Source organism: Scardinius erythrophthalmus (assembly GCF_964197995.2).
Source record: "Scardinius erythrophthalmus genome assembly, chromosome: 15".
NCBI lineage: Eukaryota > Metazoa > Chordata > Actinopteri > Cypriniformes > Leuciscidae > Scardinius > Scardinius erythrophthalmus.
In genome coordinates this window covers 13,737,440-13,759,033 of record NC_138235.1, presented here as the reverse complement: position 1 = coordinate 13,759,033, position 21,594 = coordinate 13,737,440, and the positions used below count along the sequence as shown (strand labels likewise).

Here is a 21,594-nt window from a genome sequence, read left to right as displayed (position 1 = left end):
TTTGTCGAAGCCATTAGCCCACATTATTTCAAAGGATTTTTTTTTTAAATAATTGAGTTTAATAGCAGAATTCCTGGTGAAAAACTACATTCCCCATGATTCTGTGATTCAGCAGAGAAATTTCCACAATCATGCCAAAACAACTCTCAGCAACCGGCCACTTCCATGAAGTACTGCGATACTTAAATAACTGAATATATAGCTATTATTTTCCTCATTGAATATTATGTTCTTTCCCTCATTAAAGATGCAGAGTTCTATACATCTACTTTTCTTTGCGCGTGAGAGTTCATTAACATGCGGTGACAATGGCGGACACAAAGTTCAATATTACTCTTTTTCAAGAAATCACGGAAAGCTAAACGAGAAAGGAGGAAAAGAGCCATCTACATCTGAACCTACTTCACTCTTCCTCGAGGAAACAGCGAGTGAAGAGACACCTGCGGCTTCCCGTTTCCAGGACACGTATATTTCACCACTGGACTGGAGTGAGACTTTCACGACACACATCGACACAATGCCAAATGATTTTGTTTCATTATAACAGCAGAAACTACTTCAAATACTCCATCATTTACGGTCATACAGATAATAGACATCATTTGAAACTGTTAAGGTTTTCTTTCACAATAAAAGAAAACAATGCACTTTTGTAAAATAAAGAAAACTAACAAGATTCCACTTTCCGCCATCCCGGTTTCCTTTCCGTGAAGATTGTGGAGCGTCAGAAAGATTTATCTAAACTCAGCGTATCGGCTTCTAGCAAGCTACTGCGGGACATCTGAACTCTTGCTTTGGGTTGGTGCGTAGATCGTCTCTTCTTCAACCTTTTCCGGGTTGTGGCGGTTAGCAAACAGTGTTGCATTACCGTGAGCGCCCCCTTCTGCACTGGAGTGTGGATCGCCTGTGACTGTATTCATCGCCTGACTGTACGCACCGAACCGTGAAGTCCGTATTGTGACGGTTCGGTACCAATACATATACCGTTACACCCCTATACTATAGTATGCTATTCTGAACACAGCCACATTGTAAAAAATTACTTTTTAGTAAACTAAACTTAAATTACTGTATGCATTCAATTTATTTGTACAATTTGTACATTTCAGTTGACACAATTAAAAAATGGCCTACTCCTACTGCCATTTTTACATATTCTAAAAATACACAAAATAAAAATAATAAATACACAACGCCAGTGCTGAGCTGCAGGACAGCTCCTGAAGAGACGGGGTGAACGCTGACACGAAGGGAGGCAGTACTTTAGTCACATGACACATTTCGCCATTGATAAGTGACATCTGTGCTTCAGCACGAAAAGCAGCAGCTGGTCTCAATACATGGAAACCTACAGGATAAAACAGTCCTGTAAGTGTGTATCACAGACTCTCTGGTGCTCACTGTGACAAAACAGCCCAGAATGCAACAAAAGGTGTGTCTTTATCTAAAATAGGTCACAACGAAAAGCGTTTCCGAGCTTTTCCGTAAAGTCCATGACGTAATGGTGACCTACAAAAGAAACAGACTTGTTTAACTTGGGGTTCTCAGTGAGCTACATGTTCCCTTCAGACGCCCACTGCTTGCAAACTCACACTGTCAAAGATGTCTGCTTCTTCTCTCCAGTTTATTTATTTTTGCTCCGTGGCCCTGCCAAAACTGGGTGGGGAAATGGGTTCTCCATATATTCCCAATCGGCAATACAGTTCGATGATGATACAAGAACATGTGACCAATCACAGCCCCTCTTTTCCTTTCTTTATATGAAAATGAGTTAGCTGGACAAAGGTGCGGTTGAAGACACCCTGGTTCAGTGTGAAATTATTCTGCTTATTTGCTGATAGTTGTTTTAGCACTGGAAGGGTCAAAATAATATAATTCAGAAAAGTGGAGCCCTTTAAGTCAACTCAAGTCATTTGTATCCATGTTGTTTTGAAGCAGTTTAAAAAATAAAAAAGTGCCCCAGAAGTCTCCACATCAAACTCTGCAGCACAATGGAGGGAATTCATGAAAAATGAACTGCCTAGACTGAAATCATTGTTTATTTGGTGAAAATGTGCCCATAAAGTCAATGGTTCGGCTGAAATATGAACAGCACTGACCAGAGACATGTAAACGAACCAAAAACGAGACATGATGTCACAAGATGCGACCCTAAAAAGGACCGAATGCTGAAGCAAACCTGTTTTTCTCGTCATAGTCGTGATGTTGCCCATCACAGTTCAGTACAGGACCAGAACCGGGTCTCCTCAATGCAGATCTTCATTTGTGTGACGACTCCTGGCGCTGCTTTGACTCCTAGCTCTTCAAGAGTTCTCAGCTGGTCAAAACACCATCATATGTAGGTTACGCACATACAACGAGCGCATTTATCCCAGACCACAGCATTGTTTTAGATGTTCGGTAAGTTCCACCGCGAAGTATATGCAATCAAAGCCGACCAATTTGGAGTTTTCCACACAAAACAAAGGCAAAGCTAAATGTGAAATTTATTATAATGGATTTATGTGATGATGGGTTTATTAAAGAGGCCTAATATTGATCATGTTCGTGCTTTAATAAATGATTATCTGAACATGTACACATGTAGCACGATTAAATGTTATGAACTATGGCTTTCAAATATAATGCTTAGTGGATAAAAGTTACATTGTAATACATTTTGCTGAAATCAGTTTAATAAAGAGGTACTGATATTATTATCAATATATCAGTGATGCTGGCTTTGGAAATACTAACATGCTATTACAAAAGTTTTTATTTTTACCTCAAAAAAAAAAACCATGCTGGCATTTACTGTATACTGTAGTTTTTTTGTAATTGTAAGTTGTAAATAAAACAAATATCACTAGTATTCACAAGAAAATACGATACAATTTTTTTTACTTCAAATTTTCACTTTTAATTCAGTGCGTTGTAATTTCTCTGAATTTGGATTGAAAATACAATGAAAACAGTAATATTGTGAAATATTTGTTTTCTATTGTAATATTGTCACATTCACCGCCTTCTTCCTCGTCTGTGTCTGCACTACACTTCCCAGAATCCTCCGTCTTCATTACCTTCACCTGCACATCATCCTCATCACCTGTGTTCACCCATCATCATCACCATCACCTGTTGTCGTGTCATTATCACCTCTGTATTTAAGTTCCCCTTCTCACTCATGTCTTGGTCGGTTATTGTTTGTGCACTAGCACACTGTTTCGAGTTTGTTTGGGTTTTGCTTATGGAAATAAATATTGAGTGTTTTGTATCTTCGCTTGACCTTCATCTTCTTCATCCACCCGTTGACGTTACAAATATATTGTCAAATGTAATTTATTTCTGTCATCAAAGCTGAATTTTCAGCATTATAAATGTCTTTATCACTTGATCTACTCAATATATCCATGCTAAATAAAAGTATAAATTTCTTAAACATGTATTTTTAATTTTTTTTTATTCTTGTAACCCCAAAATATTGAACGGTACTGTAATTGCTTTATTTTGATTATAGATTAATTTGGGGATTCAGTGTGTAAATATTTTCAGGATTATTGCAGTTAATTTTATGATTATATTACTTATGATTAATTAGTAACTCTGTGGATCAAAGGTTCATCTTAGGGTCCATTTACACAACACCATTTTCAACTAAAAACCGAAAACGTTTTATGTGTTTTGGGAATTTGTGAAAACAGTGAAGTCATGTGCATGTGTATTAGGTGTTCAGTCTATAGGTGCGTAGTGTTTCTTCACAAAGTTACATCGCCACCTACTGGCCTGGCATGAATAATACAGTGATTTTAGTCATTTTCAAGGATCCGTGTGAAACAGGGATCGTTTGACAACGTTTGTATGCGAAAAACGCACAGGAAAAACTTTTCAATTTTTACTTCGCCATTGTCGTGTAAACATACCCTGACTGAACACAAATTATTTAGCTAATCAGAAAATGGTGTCCATTACTAAATCCTTTGGTTGAGGATGTTTTCTTTGATGGTCAGTAGTCCTAGTGGAAATAGTTGAAATGGAGCCCAGCTGAGCATCTGCACCAAGAGTCCCTGTCCTCCCCTGAGAGACGGCTGGCCGGCCAGCTTGAGCATCTGCTTGTCTCTCCCATTGTGCCTGTGTGTGTGTGTGTTTAGTTGAAAGATTACGTTACAGTTGTGCTAGATCTGCCATTCAGCAGAACTGAGTCAGTTGCTTGTCAGAAGAGCCCCAAAAACCGGACCACACAGAGAGAGAGGCAGCGCGGGTCTCCAATTTTTTTGCTCTTTCTTGCTCTTTAGTTTGTGCTTCTTAGCATCTCCTGCCTTGTTAACCATTTTCACTACAAATACTAGAGACATTGTTACTGTTATAAAAATGCATGCATGCCTGTGAAAAACCTTGTTTGAACGGTAACCTTCCTGTATTTTGCCAGACACTGTGATTACCATGGTAAATGTTTATAAGGGATGTAGTCTTGCGCTCTGATGTTGTGTATGAATTGCATTGTTTTCTATTCCTGACTGTCTGTTCATCTCTGTCCTCTCATTGTTGAACATGCTTGGATGAATTGTCGGAAAGGGAAGCATCTGATTATATACAAACAAAACAAAATGGGTATAAAACAGTTGGTCGTAGGATGCACATCGACCCAGAAAAAGCCCCGGCATTGTTTGCACGTTGCTGCACTATTTTAACCTCTTGGCCACTTGTCCATCAAATGTTGATGGTCCACTTGAGACATTCTTCTAACTATAAGTAACTTTGCAACTTCATGTCAACGTTTTAGGGGCTGTTTACACGACAACGGCGTTTTGGCCGTTCATTTACACGACAACAGCGTTTGGGGTGCTTGAAAACGCAAACTTTTGAAAACGGTCTCCGTGTAAACAATTAAAAAAACGTGAATCTCTGTAGACGATGACGCCATGCACATGCGTATTACGTGTTCAGTCTATAGTGTTTCATCGCCATCTAATGGTCTGGAGCAGAATACAGTGTTTTAGTCGTTTTCGCATATCCATGTGAATGGGAATTGTTTTGACAATGGTGTCGTCTGTCCATGGAAGACTAAAAGGAAAAACGTCTCAGTTTTAAGCATATCGTTGTCGTGTAAACGTACCCTTGGGTTTGTTTTCTCTCTGTTTGCTCTGTTCCCGTTCTCCTTAGTTCCCTAGTTAGTCTCCTTGCCTGTTAATTAGTTCTATCACACATGTTCTGTTTCACGCTAATTACTCCACAGGTATTTAAGCCCTGACTTTTCCTTAGTTCTTTGTTCGTTATCGTTTGTGTTGGAAATGTTGTGCTGATTCGTGTTTATTTTGGATTTATTAAAGATTGCGTTTTGTTCCTACTCCAAGTCTCATTAGAGTACTAGTAGACTGTAGTAGACTGTTAGGTTAGGGTTCGGGTTAGTAGAATAAAGCCCTATAAGCACGGGATAAGTATTACCTGGTGACCTCTAGTCATTTGTAATATTTGCGGAGGTTGTCTGTGATCCCGTGCGAATCGGCCATGTCTGTGATTTGTAAAGTAAAAATTCCCCCGCAAATGACCGACCATATTTCGCCGAACACCGAGGTCCCATGATGATATTAGTCCTGCGCGAATCGGCATCTCTGTGATTTGGCGGGGTCGTTCATAATTTTTTCAAGGTTTTTGTTTCCTGTGCGCTTTTTTCCCCATCTTTCATGAAGAATGGAGGCTGTGTTGGAGTGTTTTGATAGTATTTTGGGTGCTGGGTCATATCGCTATACACCATGATACGATACAACTACAATTTGCAGAAAGAGAAAGCTGAAAACCATCATAAGAGCAAAAACTAAAATAATGATTAGATGGAGATGAATGACATGTATAGCAACATGTGGCACAGAACATTCTTCTGTTTATGATATATCACACAGCTAGACCTATAATAACGACAAGACATTTCCAAGCAATAGCCTATTGACATCATATCCGGGAGATAAGTCAGTAAGTTCAAGTAAAATCACAGGCTTCGGTTATCCCGTACGAAAGGTGGGTAATTTCTAAATCACACAGATAATACTAATCCAGTGCGAATAGGGCTTAAGTTGACATGTAGTTGCAAAGTTACCTATAGTCAGTAGAATGTCTAAAGTGGACCATTGAAATAAAGTGAAACCTAGTTGTTGTTGTTTTTATTTTAATTTGAAACATTGGATTTGATCACTGTTATTTGAGTTGAGGCCGAGTGGTTAGTACATGAGCTTCAGACACATTGAGCTACTTATGGTGATAATGCAGGAGATTCAGGTTCAGGAAAGTTTTTCCTGCAATGTGTTTTGCTTCAGATCATCAGATGCCTTTAGAGGATAACCGAATTGCAAATATAATTTAATATGGCATAAAAATGTGTTATGTAAAAGCATTGTTATGAGGAAAGGTTTGTTAGACTTGTAAAACTGATTTCAGACTGTGATAAGGATGTTTTCACTGATCTAACTGCATTACATTGTAATCAAAGCATTGTGTGTATGATATCAGTGAATATCATAACAGCAAGACTCTCTAATACACTTAGGGGAAGCATCTAAAAAATGTCCCCCTCAAAACATGTGTGTAAGTATCTGTCTGTCCTCTTTTTGTGGCTTCATGTGAGTGTATGTGTGTATCCTGTCCTCTGGAGGACACTCATCTATGTGTTTAGTCATTTTAATGATAACCACATTCTCTCTGCTTGCCATGCTGTTCATAATGACGCATGTTGTTGTTTTCAATGACCAAAATGAAACTCATATGCTTTCTGAGGCCCCCCTTGCATTTATACAATATTTAACAGCTGTGCGTTCAGATAAACCTCTTTTAAAACTCCCCATGGACTAATGTGTGTTGACATGACTATTAATCGTGTTATTACAATGTAATAAATGCATTTATAACAACACATGGAACAATTCTGTCTATATAACGTAAATTATAGAATAACTGCATCAGTGTTACAAGATAAACGTGTCGCAATATATCTAGATTCATGCATATGTAGCCTATTGCAGTAAGACCCCTATTTCATCAGTTCACAGTTATATCTGTGACTGTCTATGACTAATGTTTGAGTCAGATGTTGCAAACAGTTTTATTAAAAGCAGGAGCATTTGAACGATTAAAAGCTACAGAAATATCTAAATATAAACAAGAATTCTTGGTATTTAAAAAAAAATGATCTGCAACCTACTTACAAGTATATTTGAAGCAGAAGTTAGTGGCCGTCTGTTGAAAATCTAGGTTAACTGGGTTAAATAAGTAAAACAAGATTATGGATGTATTTCATGTTATTAGCTTAATCACCAAAATGAAATTTAAGGGATTACCTAGCAATCAATCATTAGTAAAAATATGAAAAAACTTCTCCAGATTAACTTTACATTTTAGTATAATACATTTTCCAATTATGTACTTTCCATCTCTGTGAAAGCATTAGTTGAGTCCCAATGTATTCACACAGAAATTGAATTAAGAGTGGTGAAATCCGTCTCGATGTGTGTGCAATCAGACTGCTTTATAATGACGTCTTTTGTAGTGTAATGCTCTGACCCAAAGACCTCATTACAGGGAAGGTTTTATTGTTATTGTGTGTGTACAGAAACACGCACAGATACAAAATGAACAGACAGAGATGCACATTCTTGTATTTTGGTAAAATATTTGTCGTACTTTATTAGCTCACAGTGAACTAAATCTAACCAAAATGAACTGAACAAAATGTGTGCTGTACAAGCATTTTGTTGGACTGAATGCCCATTTACACCACGTTCATGTAACGGTGAGCGTAAATCCAACAATCCAAAATTATCCCCATTCATACTGATCTGCGAAAAACAACTAAAAACGCTGTATTATTCAGGCAAGTAGTTGGCGATGTTACTTTGTAAAGAAACGCTGAACTATAGACTGAACACGTAATACACATGCGCATGACGCCACTGTTTTCACAAATTCATGAGACGATAATGGTATGGTTTTCAAAAACTTGCACCTTTAAAACAGTTTTCCAATGAAATTTGCATTTTAGGCCCACAAAACCTTTAAATTTTGTACATTGTTTTTAAGTGCCAAAATTCTAAATAGGCAGTTTGTGTAATCTTAGTAATACTCATATGTAAAGTATAGTTCTAGTTCAAACTTTTCATTACATTAAAGTCCCCGTAGTCAATAATTGTATCACCAAAATGACATATTTGAGTGTTTTTTCCTTGAAAAAAAATATTCATGCCTTAAAATAGCTTGAATGTAACGCTACACCCTTGCCTCATTTAGTAAACGCAGTTCTATGAATATGCAAATGTTCCCCGCCTCCACTCACTCACTCCAGCTCAGAGATCCACTCGCTGACGATCACACGTTGATCTGATTGGTTGCAAGGTAGTTTGTGACGTCAGAAACACCAGTGATTTCAAACCGTGTTTTTGAGACTGTCTTTGGTTCACTGCAGTTTTAAGGAGAAAACACTCAGCAATGGTGTCGACTTATGAATCTGCACATGGTTTGTCTTAAAGCATATTAAAAGCATATAAACTACATTAAAGGTGCTGTATGTAGGATCCAGCGGCCTCTAGCGGTGATGTTTCAGATTGCAACAACAGTGCTCGTGCGCGTGCTCAAACTCAAGAGCGCGAACTCACTACCGGCGGCCACACTTTTCAACACAACGGAGAAAGCATCACACAACATGCTGGAAACTCCCACTGCAACATTACCATAATAGGCTACTTTTATCAGCTTGACGTAGAACTAATGCTCCATGCTCGTACCATGATAACGTTACATTGACTGTATTTTGCCGACATGTGGTGTTATCTAGCATTATTTTACTAACTATTTGTGTATCTTTCACAATCAGCAATGTCAATATAAGGTCAATGAATGAAAACGAAAACGGTTAGTCAACTAGACTGGACAATTTCAGTGTAACAATAAGACAGTAAGTAATATTACTGTACTGAACATGTCTGGAAATGTGTATTATAAACAATATGATAGTAGTGGGATGAGTGACGTTAGACAGTAGATCTAGAACATAAAATAAAAGTTACATCCTAAAACACCTGCTTTTTGTTGTCATGGAACAGTCTTTTGTATTCATTTCATGTCTTATGTATGTTATATTTTACCTTGCTATTTCAAAACGGAGGTCTCTCCACAATTCAAACGCTCTGCCGATGTTGATCCGTGTTTTCGTTCTGAGTCGATCCGATTGACGTTTGGCCTGACGAGCTTCAGCAGATATATATATATATATATATATATATATATATATATTTTTTTTTTTTTTTTGGAGTTTGTGTTGGAGTCTGTGTTGTGCTGGAGGCAGGTCGTTTTTTGGTGTTATCAGACTCCATGTCGTTAGCTGCAGTGCAGTTGCAATAGACTGTAGGCTCGGGAGCGCGCATGCACGTCACATCCGGTGGATTTCGCAGAAAATCCGACCCGGAGACTTCACATAAAAATAGGAATACTGGCCTTCAGAGGTAATAGCAAAACACGAAAAGTGGATCAATGTAATGTGTGATTACAACCCCTTCACAGACGGGCAATAAAAAAAGGATTCATTTTATAAAAAAAGTTACATACAGCACCTTTAAAAGCTTGATTTTCAACACAGGGGGATTTTAAGGTAAATTCTGATATAAACTTCTGCTATAAACTGAAATAAACTTGCATCATTACAAAATGTATTAACAGCGTTTCTCTCAATCGACTTCCTGAGGCTTGACCACAATTTTCCTAATAAAATTTCATAATGATAATGATGCAAGTTCGGGTCATATGCGGGATTTATACTTTTTTTTTTGTTGTTGTTCATATTGGACTTTTATCCAACGCACCTATGAATGATTGGTGTGTGAGAGGCACGTCTTCTGAAGTGAAAGGGTGCTGAAATTTAAGTCATTACTTAGGAAACTTTCCCTTCCACTGCAGCTCTCCAACAAAAACTGTTCGCATCTGTTTACGACGCTTGCAAGAGCACATGCAGCTTTGCCATCGAAGTCACATGTCACAATTATGAATGAGAAATCAAAGCTTCAGCTGTACATTATATTCTTTGGAAGATACATTTTTAGGGTTCTGTTTTTATTTCATTTTATTTTTGTACTTTTGGTGGGTTTTAATGTGAAATGTTCCTTTAACACTTAAAGGGGTTTCAATGTCTAAATCTTCCAAAACAAGTGCAAAAACAACATGTTTTCTGTTGTTAATTCATTGCTTATTGTTGATATTAGTACTTTCGAATAATTGCACTGTTGCTTTTTAGCGTCTGATGTTCATTTTCCTGCTATTGTCTGGCATAGATGGCCCCGGCCTCCTTAGAGTGCGTCCCTCCCACCTCCCCAAACCCCCCAGCCCTCCCTTCAGCACCAAACACACACACACACACTCTCTTTCCTCTCCTTTTCTTCCACCGCTTGCAGCTTCAGACATTTGGGGAATCCTGAAACGAGTTGTTCCCGCAAAGAGGCATTGCCAACTTAGTGTAAGTTAAATCTGAATGAACAGAGAAAACAGAAAGAGGCAGTTTCACTGAGAGCGCTGATATTCCTGCCCTCCCGCGCTCGCTCCTTCATGCCTTTTGTTGTGGACACTGGCTGCGCTGGTTGGACACCGTGAGACCCTCTCAGAGGCTTTTTGATTATGGACATAGAGACACTGTAGAGCCCTTCACACTGCATGTACTCTCGACTTGCTGGTAAGTGTCTGTTTTAAGTGTCTCTCTCTCTTGCTCTTTCTCTTCAGCTATCGTTTCATTTGACAGGAAGCCTCATCAAGAGCTCGCCTCAGGTCTCTAGAACTTTTCCCCCAAGTTTCGTCAAGTTTTGTGACATCTCAGTCCCGTGCAAGCCTTTCCTGTCAGGGTTTCTCAGGCTTCTTCTTCCCCCGCTCCTGGGATCTTTCGGAGTGCTTCGACTCGGATTACTGGCTTCCTCCTGTTGTTTGCGGGTGCAGGTTTTCTCCTCCGAGCTCCGGCTTCGCGCTCCCACGCTCGGGCGCAGAGGGGAAGGAAAGCGCTGATAAGAGTCTCAGGGAAAGTGGCTTTTGTTAGCTGCCTCGATGTGTGTGTGTGTGCGTGCATCTTATAAGGAGGGGAACTTTTAGCGGTGTGCAAGCCGTTTTCTTCACTTGTTTTGTTGTTTTTGGAGGTAACTTCTCTTTTTATGGGTGGAGGGGTGCGAAAATTGGAAACAGACCCACCCAGAGCCGAAGTGAGTCAGACGGCATATGTGCATCTGTGTCAGTCTAGGGCAAATAACAATCCCACGACTTAGAAAAGGGAAAACAAGAGATGTTTCTAAATGTTAGACAAGGCAATACTCTGGAGATTTTAAAGGGCTTGGAATTGATGGCGTGATGGACCACATGGTTTTGCATTCGGGAAGAGGAAAGGGGGGGGAAAGTGATGGGAAGGGATGGTGCGTGTCTGTTCGGGGTGGGTGGAATAAGATTAGATGTCTGCTGCCTTGTATACTCTTAAAAATAAAGTTTCTTCTTATCAAGGATTATTTCTCAAGGGTCCTTGAGTTGACTGTAAGGGTCATTATAGATTCTTCAGATGGGTGTATTGGTTTTTGGTTTCTTTAACACCAGTAGAAGTTTTCTGAAGTCGTAGTAGAACTTTAAAAATGTAATCAATGTGATTAGGCTGTTTAACCAGGGTTTACCTATCAAAAGGGAACTAAACTGGAATGAATGATTGAAAAGTCAAAATTTGCCATAGTAGTTTTGCCTTGTCACAGACTTGGTTATAAAAAGTTTCTTCTCTGAAACTGAAAGATGGATTAATTGAGAGTCGTCTTAAGGATTTGATAGATTTGTGGACAAGGCAAGGCTAATGTTGGAGACTTGAGAGGAAATGCCCTCTTCTCACATCCATGAGGAAGTGGCCTTGTGGCCAGCCTTGTGATGCATTAATCCCGCAGACTGATGTAGACGTCGGTTTCACCAGAATCTCATGGCTGCTCGCTTTTGTCTATGTGATGTGCCCATTTTAACATCGAAATTAGGAAGTAAACATGTAATATGTTGAAGTCTTTAGTTTTGAACTTTAAAGAGAGAAGCTCTGGTTATTCATGCTGTCGGTTTTTTTTTTTTTTTTGGCTGAAGTAGTCAATGAATAACCAAGCGCTTGACTCGACTGTGAGATAGCCAGTAGCTTTTGAACTAATATGAAACTCAAGTCAGATTTTCTCTTTGTCCGGTCTGTTTTTTTTAGAGCATTCAAGCTTCTCTCGAGAGGCCTGAGATTCCCAGTTTTGATGGGTATTCATTTACACAGGGATTTAAAACCTTCTTCCTCTCATTATCCGCTCTCTGCTGCACCCCTGTCTCTCAGGAGCGCCTGTGCTATTAGTGATAAGACTGTGTAGCGGTAGCTTTTCCTGTCCTGAGCAGGAAGAGTCACTCTCTGTTCAGCCACTGACTTCTCCTGTATCCATCCTCTCATCCACTGGGAATATCACTGTACTCTTGAGGGCTGCCCTCGGATCATCCAGCTGTTGGCAACTGCCAGTCCATCTGGACCTCCACATACTGCAAACTGATATCGCCCCTGTTATTGACCTATCAAAGATACATTCAGCTTAGATGTTCATGGCGGGTTACTTTTAAAAACTATAAAGTGGCTCCAAACTATTTATTTTTGAATACTTTCCATAAAATGTCCCCACTTCCTGACAGATACTTTAAGGAATAGGTGTATTGGGAAATTATTCTGTAAACAGCAAAAAATAATCTGACATAACGTTAGCCAATCAGAAAACTCAGAGGCGGATAAGTTTGAGGGTGGGACTACCGGTTTGTGCAAACAATAATAAACAATAATTTTTAAAGTCTGGGTGAGTGCTGGTGGGTTGCTAAGTAGTTGCTAGAGTATTCTAAGTGGTTTTCTAGTTGTTGCTAAGGGGTTGCTAGGGTGTTCAGGATGGTTTATAGTGTGTTGCTAAGTGGTTGTCAGGGTGATAAGAGGTTGCTAGGCGTTCTGGGTTGTTGTTCGGTTGTTGCTTAGGGGTTGTCAGGACATTACTAAGTGGTTGTCACGGTGTTAAGAGGTTGCTAGGCTTTCTCGGTTGTTTAGGTTGTTGCTTATCAGGACATCGCCAAGTGGTTGTCAGGATGTTAAGATGTTGCTAGGGGTTCTGGGTTGTTAGGACATTGCTAAGTGGTTGTAAGGGCATTTCTGAGTGTTGCAAGGGTCTTGATAAATGGCTACTATGCTTTTCTAGATGTTTGATAGGTGCTCTGTTTGGATACTAAGGTGTTGCTAAATGGTTGGTTTTCTGGGTGGTTACTTTGTTGTTGCCAAATGGTTGGTAGGGTGTTCAGGGTTGCTAAGGCATTGTTAAGAGTTGCCAGGGTTTTCTAAGCTAAGAGGTTGATAGAGTGTCAATAAGTGGTTGTTAGGGGTTATGTGTGGTTGCTAGGGTGTTGCTAAGCAAATGGTAACTAGCTGTTTGGCTGTTTTAGACGTTTGCTAAAGTGTTCTTGGTGGTTGCTAGAATGTTCTGGGTGGTTGAACAGTGTTTATGGGTGGTTGTCAAGGCACTGATATGTAGTTAAGGGTGGGTGCCATGTTATCTAGGTGGATGCTTAAGTTTTGTTAAGTGGTTACTAGGGCATTTTTAAGTGGTTGCTAGGGTATTTCTAACTGGCTACTAGGCAGTTCTAGATGCTTGCTAGGTGTTCTGGGTGTTTTCTATAGTGTTGCTAAGTGGTTGTTAGAATGTTTTTGTGGCTTTGGGGTGTTGCTAAGTGGTTGCTAGGGGGTCTAGGTGGGTATTGCTAAATTGTTTCAAGTGTATTCTTAAGTGGTCACTAGGTGGTTTCTAGAACGTTGCTAAGTGGTTGTTAGTGTGTTCTTAGTGGTTGCTAGGGGGTCTAGGTGGGTTTTACAGATGCTTGCTTTGGCAAGAGCACTAATTAATATGGTCAACCCTGGAAATGTGTGACAGGAAATCTGATCTCCGAGCAGCACTCAGAAACATGCTCTCCCAAAGGCCTGCGGTCAAGAGGGGTGAAGGGGTCGCCTCACTGCACATCCCTTCAGACAAAGATTGATCTTTAAACCTCTCCATTCCCAGACACGCCACATGTCCACACCATCAGAGTTAACAGCCCAAAAGATCCTGCCTGCATGATCCTATAAACAAATATTTGAAGAGTCTTGAAGTGGACTGATACTATTTTCATGCAATGTCAGATAGGATTTTATTTCATGAAGCCATTTATATGGAATGTAAAGGCATCAGTAGGTGGCACAGAAAAGTGTCTAACTTTTTAGAGCGCTTTGAATTCATCAGCTGTAATCACTTACACAAGCTGCTTGAGACGTGGAAAAATATCTTCCATGCATGGCATGATAGTGCAGCTCCATACTGAGCAGGATATGAGAAAACTATTTTTGTCCTCAACAATTTTGGGATTATCCACATGCGTACTTTGTTTATAGAGTCACAGCGAAGGTTCCTCTCAGATGTGGTCATGTGTTTGATGCCCTCCTCTGGTGACTTCAGTGTATTGAATAAATAGGAAATGTCTGTAATAAGTGGATGGAAAAGCCTCTTGCATGCGTTATGCTTTCAAGCCACAAAATCAGACACACAGTTTACACGAAATACTTGTCAAGTATGTGGTGGTTTGCCTTCGATCAGTTTCCTGTTGAGAATTAGGTAAATGTTTCCATCTTTATCTTTCAGAATATATTGTCACCACAGGAAGTATATACTGAATAAATTATGTGTATTATGATTGTCGGTTTATCCAGTGACCTGGTGACCTTTTGTGATACATTAGTGCTGTTTTATTCTTCATATAGTGTGCACATGGCATACATTGTATATCAATGTATTTGTTATGTTATGTATGTATTTCTCCTCTTAATTTCCCAAGATATCAAAACAAAAGTCAATATTAATCATTTCTCATCAGATTCTATAAGAGTCAATAAAGCCAAAACAGTTTCAAAACACTCTACTTGAGTTGTATACTTGATATTTTAAATCGTTCTAAGGAAGCATCTGAAACAATGTATTACCTAGATCTCGGAAGCAATCACATTTCTCATAAGCGCAAATTAACTTGTCCAGTAAACATCTCGGTTGTCAACTTCATCTCGCTCCCCATCTCTTAATTAGAGGAGGTTATTATGTTTTGCGCTTCCTTATTAGTCGCTAAACAAATGTCTATTAAAATAGGGGAAAACCTGCTGATAGCAGTCCAAACATTTCCTGGAAAAACACACATAGAATGGCCAGTTATTAATATATTATTTCCAGTGAAGTCCTCTCTGTAGCTGATTCATGTTTGCAGCTGAACATGTGGTGAAATCATAGCGAATCATGCATTTGTTGCACAAACAGTTTTGTAACTTTCAAGCTATAAGCTTGAATCAGTTTTTCATGTGTAAACGCAGGTTTGTTTGGGGTAAATAAAAATAAAAATAGTCATTTCTTTTTCTTCTGGTCCACCGGTAGTATTCATTTCTGACCTGTCCATGTGCTTACCTGTTATTGTTTATCATTGATCTCTGTGTTGGAGGGCTGTATTCATGCGTTCCTGGATGTGACTCAGAGTATGACAGGAACTCTCTTGCGTAACCCATGCACTTCGAGGGTCTTCGTCCCCGCCGCCGCGTTCATCACTGTCTCGCACAGTAGTTTCTTGTGCGAGACAGTGATGAAACGCGGCGGCGCAAGAAACTACTAAAAACTGACGTGTAAAGCCATAGAGGTTTCCATTGTGTCACATCTTGACCACTGTTTTCCACGTTGGTCGATCTGCATTCAACTGCACGTCTCTATTTCTTCTGCATCCTCATGCGTAAAGACATCATAAGAGTATTTTCATGTTGGACAAACATTCAGTAGTACTGGACTGATAGTCCCCTGACATACTTTTACAAACATTTTTTTTGTAAACGTATGAAAAGCTTTCACATGCTTGGTGGTAAATAATTCACATATCTTTACTGTTGGGCGGAAACCTTCATATTTCGTCTTTTATTGTCATAAATCATTATTCGTCACACTTTTTCGTCTGTCCGTGAAATATTTCACCAATGAAAAGTTTTAAAAAGAGCTTGTGACTTATCCTCATAACTCCATTGGCTCCTTAAACTGTCAGTCAGACCTCATGCAGTTTGGACCGTCTCTGCTTGTTTTCAATGCAAGGGTAAATAAAGAACTGGTTATTTCAGCCCGTTCTCATCCCAAGGCGTCATATACTGACGCTTTTGACATTTCGTCTACATCGAATGCACATGGCACCCTTTAGCGTCAATATGAGACGCAGATATATATGGGCCAGAAGGCGCCTCCTAGCGGTCTAACCCTAACCTTACCCCAGACCTAAACCTACCCATAACCGAACAAAGCTCTGTGCGTGTCATATTGACGCTAAAGGGTGCCATGTGCGTTCGATGTAGACGTCAAAAGCATTAATATATGACGTCCAAGGATGAGAATGCGTTGGTTATGTACTGCATTTTTTTACTCAAGAAACACAATATATTTAAAGGCTATGTGATATGCATTTTAAGAGCGGAGTAGAGTGTCTTAGCATTTGTCGTCGAGTCATAGGCAGTACTGTCTTAAATAGCCAAAGGTAGCACTTCATCTTCAATAACATCAGATTTTGGCCAAATGAAAAATGAACATCCATATAGTAAAGCTGCGTGTCCACCAAAGTGTTTTTTAGCCAGCTGAAAATGCTAGACGCTCTGCTGAAAACGCGAAAATCCTTGTTTTTTTTGTTTTTTTAGTTACTGTTACTAGTATCTCATTTTACAGATAGTTTGTTTCTGTATTGTTAAAAATGGCGATACAATGTAAAGTACTTGCTCTGGCTCTTGTTTTAAATTATTTTTGTTCTGTTATTATGCTTCTTGTTGGTATCATCTGTTTACGTTGTCAAGCAGAATGTGACGGTTGGTTGATGTGGTATCTGTCCCACCCCTCCTCCACTCTGATTGGACGGCTGGATAAAAAGTGTCAGTGTTGCCTCAGTGTTTTACCCAAAAACTATAGACCTTATGCACCAGAGAAACAAGGGCGCCACCATCTTTAGAATATTGTCTTTGAACTTCCGATTTTGCAGTCGCTCTGTATATTCCTACAGTCTATGGTATATTCCTATGGCATTGCTGTCCAGGAGTAATTAGCTTTTGAAGTGGATTTACTTAATATAAAGTTAACAAAAGTTATTGAAAGTTATCATGAGGATTGTAATGTTTAAACCAGATGTCTTAACAAATGTCAGTAGACCGGGAAGATTTTAAAACGAGCCGTTCATTCATAAATGCGCAAGATTGCTGTGAAAATAAAAGCGGAAGTCAAGCGCAGCGCTGAAAAGGGGCGGGGCTACATAAGGTCTATAGAGCTGGTAAGTCCCGCCCCTTCCGCTAACCCCGCTGGACCTCTAGGTTGAAAAATCGTCAATGCAAGTGAATGGGAGAAAATAATTATTTTCTGATCCCGTTTGAATTGTGCCATGAATGTGAACATATGTTGTCTGTGAATTTTTTAGATAATATTTCGTGTGAAGAATGCTACAATTTAGCGGGTAGAAGTTTGATACGGTTAGACTTTGTGTGAGAGCACTTTGTGGACTACAACTCTTCGCTGCTTTCGACGCGTTTGAAACGTCAACACCACTAGCACACGGACACTAGCTCACGGATCCCGCTAAACATGGTTGTGTCTTTGGTGCACTTCACCGCCTTCTTTCAGGGAGAGGACAAAATCGTTGAGGTTGGTGAAAACCACGGGTAAGTCAACTTTATGGGGTGACGTCACATAGGCGACATGTAGTCTTTCTCGTTATGGCTTTTCCACAACTGCTAGCCGAAGAATCATACCATATACTGTCAAACTCGTAACATGAAAGATTATATAAAAAATTCACAGACAACATATGTTCACATTCATGGCAAAATTCAAACGGGACCAGAAAATAATTATTTTCTCACATTCACTTGCATTGACGATTTTTCAACCTAGAGGTCCAGCGGGGTTTTACGGATGGGTGGGACTTACCAGCTCTATAGAATTACACAAGACTCGTCACTCGTATTGTTTTCAATGGAGAAAAGTGCAACGCTCCAAATGGCGGAATACGTCCCGCCTTCTAAATAAGAGCCAATCGGCGATTGGTAAAGTTGTCGTGTCACTGCAGCGTTAGAAGCTCCGGTTCCCATAGAAACAGTCAGACACACTTCCACTGCGCATTAGCTTGATCTAACCTGAACATTTTCGTTTTCTGTCATGATTTGAGCGTTTAGAAACCAAATTTATGAGACAGTTGTCCGATTTCATTTGTAATTTCAAATATGAAATTTAATCGTAAGCTTGGCGAACAGTTTTGGAGAATTTGATGTTTCCTCATTCCAAGAGACAGGAGCTGCACTTGCAAGCCTGAGGGGCGTTTAAAAGATGGCCGCCGAGTAAAATGACTTGTCTTAAAGGGACTTTGGTTTTTCCCCAAAGTTGAACAGTCTTCAACTCTTGGCGACTAGTAAAAACTTAGAGCGCTCAGCGCCTCCTTACACTCATGACCATTTACAAACACGGCGCTCCAATTGAAAACAATTCGAAAAATATGCTAGCCATGGGAAAAAAACGCTTTGGTGGACACACGGAATAAACTTTAGAACCTGTAAGTTGATGAAAAAGTAACTTTACTGCCTCAGATGTGGCCGTTCTAATGACGGACAAAACGCATAGCCTATGTCCGACTCTATGTCCAAAATTCGCTGGTAAAAAACTTTGTAACTTGATTTCCGGTAAAATGTTAATAATATAATGTCACATGCAAGTGTCTGTCCATAAATAATGCCATTATGTAAACTTTGACAACATGTTTAATTATTTAAAAAGTACAGTTTTCTTATTCTATTTCCTGAAAAGTAATACATGCTGCAATTACAATATGTCATATGCTCTCAGTTCTGTTTAACTGAACGGAAGTAAAATGGCTTCCTTCACTTTTAAAATAAAAAATAAAGATTACAGTTAAAACACATAAGGTTTTTACTGTCTGAGGCCGTCGGTGAACGCTGTTAAGTTCTACAAACAGTTATTCTCTAATTAAAAATCATCTATATCCAGCAACAAATTCTGTTATACATTCATTTATCCAAAGTGACTTACAAATTAAATTTTCAGAGGGGGGAATATCAGTAACTAAAACTAAAACAATAAGAAAATGTGTTCATTACTTAAAATAAACATGAACTAAAATAAAATCTAAATAATCTTAGCTAGCTGCTAAGACAACATTTTCAGGCCATTTAGTACGAAAATAACCTAAACGGCCTGGTTTCACAAACAGGGCTTAAGGGTGACCTTTGACTGATCTTTTGTTGTTTGTTGGGCTTGACTAATGAATTCAAGCTTGGTCTCTCAGTGCAGCAGCTATAGGTGTTTTCCTGGGTGTGACAGATTTCAGTAGTGAAATATACGACAGGGACGACTTCACAGTATAACCACTGAAAGGAACGGGTGAACGTTAGCGAGAGAGGACGAACCAGAGCGAAGACGAGTAGAGACACAGCCCGGGTTTATTTTTAGCACTCCTTTCCACCTCTGCCACCCACCTTTTCGGGATTGTTGTTGTTGAAAAAGGTGGGCCCGCTGACGAATGATGTCAAATGTTGTCAGTGGCGGTTCATCACGTCCACCTCAAAGCTCGCTGGGAATTACCCAGTGTCGGTTTGAGCTCTTTCGCCGTCCATATCGCTCTGCAAACTGAAATCTCATTACAGTTTCCACTCAGGAAATTCTGTGCCTCATACAACCATATGAATGCGTTTATGGTGGCAATTTTTTTCCATCATACTTGCTTTTATTTGACCATTTTTATTAGGGCGAAAAGTGAATTATACCTGTGTCGTCTTTCAGTGTGTTTTCATATTCCAATGATTTATGTACTCACTTTGCTGTAAATCCAGTTACCACACTTTATTTAAGAAAATCTCTGTCGTTTCCCTGAATTTGGTCTTTTTGTGGAGTTCCTCATTCAAACCTAGAGGTTCCTATATTTATATCTGTCTCAAAGCTTTCTGTAAATCTGTCTAGATATGATTTTAGGGAATTAAAGAAGATGCATCTCTCAAAGAAAGACATAATAATTCTTCACTTCCTCAAACCATATCTGGCAGTTATAGAAATGTCCTGGGTTCAATACAAGTTAAGTGCAAGTATTATTGGGTTTAAAGTCTAATGGTTATAATTTCCAAAGTGAGTGTATTTTAACATGAGTTTGGTGCATTGATGCAATTCCCTATAGACTTTCATTTGAATTCCATTACTGTGATTTTTTTTTTTTTTTTTTTTACAAACTGAGGAACAATTCACCCTGTAAAAAGCTGTAACATGCAATCCTTATCTTAAAGAGCTATCTCTACCGATTTAACCCATAAAAATAAGAATTGTTGTAAACTAATGAACATACAGGTGGGTTCAGTGATGTTAAATATTTTTATATGATATATAACAATGTATGATATTAAAAATATAATAAATCAAATATTAAAAATATAATATTTTTATATTAAAACCAGTTAATTTAGATGTTACCATTTTTAGGTTACCATTTTACAGAGCCCATAAAAGGACATGGTGAAAGGAGGAAATTATGAGATGGGAGGAAAAATTATGTCAATGCTTTTGCGTCCTCTCACAAATGTTTTACATTCCCTCAAGAAACTTTGTGTTCGCTCACAAAATTATTGCGTTCCACAAGTTTCTCAGGGGAACGCAAACATTTTGTGAGGGAATGCAAAAGCTTTTTTCCATCTTCATGTCCATTTAGGGGTTCAGTACAAAAAAAAATAATGAAAAAATTGAAGAAAAAATTGTTTCCTATACACTTCAACATTAAACTCAGTAGACAAGACAGGTATTGACACAAATTTCACAGTTTGATTCAATTTCGATTCACAAGCTTGCGATTCGATCCAGATTCAGTAGCCTACATGGCACATTTTCTCAAGGAAAAAAAAAATCTCTCAACTAATGCTTAAGGTCACTGGACGTGTTTTTTTTTTTCTTTTTTCTGAGGTAAATGTGATGTTACGTGAGATTGTTTAGCAGCTGTTTTAATGACGTCTTAATGCTTTTGAAACACAGATTGAGTGATTACATGAAACATGATACGGATTTCGGTAAGTTGTACTGTGTCTTTTAACATACCTTCAGATGTTCATTCATGATTAGGGCCTATTTGTTGCTGTAACTGGTTTTAAAGCGAAGATGATCAGTTCACGCGCTGTCCCTTCTCTTGAACGGAGGCACTACAGCGATCTATCACGCCACATTAAACGGCATTAATTATTTAAATTTCGTAGTTCGTAGACTTTGTTTTATCATATATTTCAGCTTCCACGCACGTCTTTCAAAATAAAAGTCCCGTTACAGTAAATAAAACGTTTTTTTTTTTACTGCACACTCGACCCACCAGCGGGTCGAGAAACACTGATTTAGACAACTTTACTGCTCAAGTGACACATTTTTGTGAAAAGTGTAATATAAGCACTTTAACTAAATTTACTTTAACAAGTTTTAAAACCCTCTGTAAGGACTTTCCCCATTGACTTCCATTGTTGTGCATTACTGT

General features: G+C 38.9%; 1 protein-coding gene across 1 annotated transcript in view; it reads left to right on the top strand.

The window, feature by feature from the left end:
• Positions 1–10,415: 10,415 nt before the first annotated feature.
• Positions 10,416–21,594, top strand: part of hdac7a (histone deacetylase 7a) — a 93,161-nt gene continuing 81,982 nt past the window's right edge. Inside the window, exon 1 of the mRNA XM_081387463.1 lies at positions 10,416–10,678. Within this exon, the coding sequence (XP_081243589.1) occupies positions 10,660–10,678 (19 nt within the window). The 5' untranslated portion in view covers positions 10,416–10,659. The remainder of the gene's footprint in view (positions 10,679–21,594) is intronic.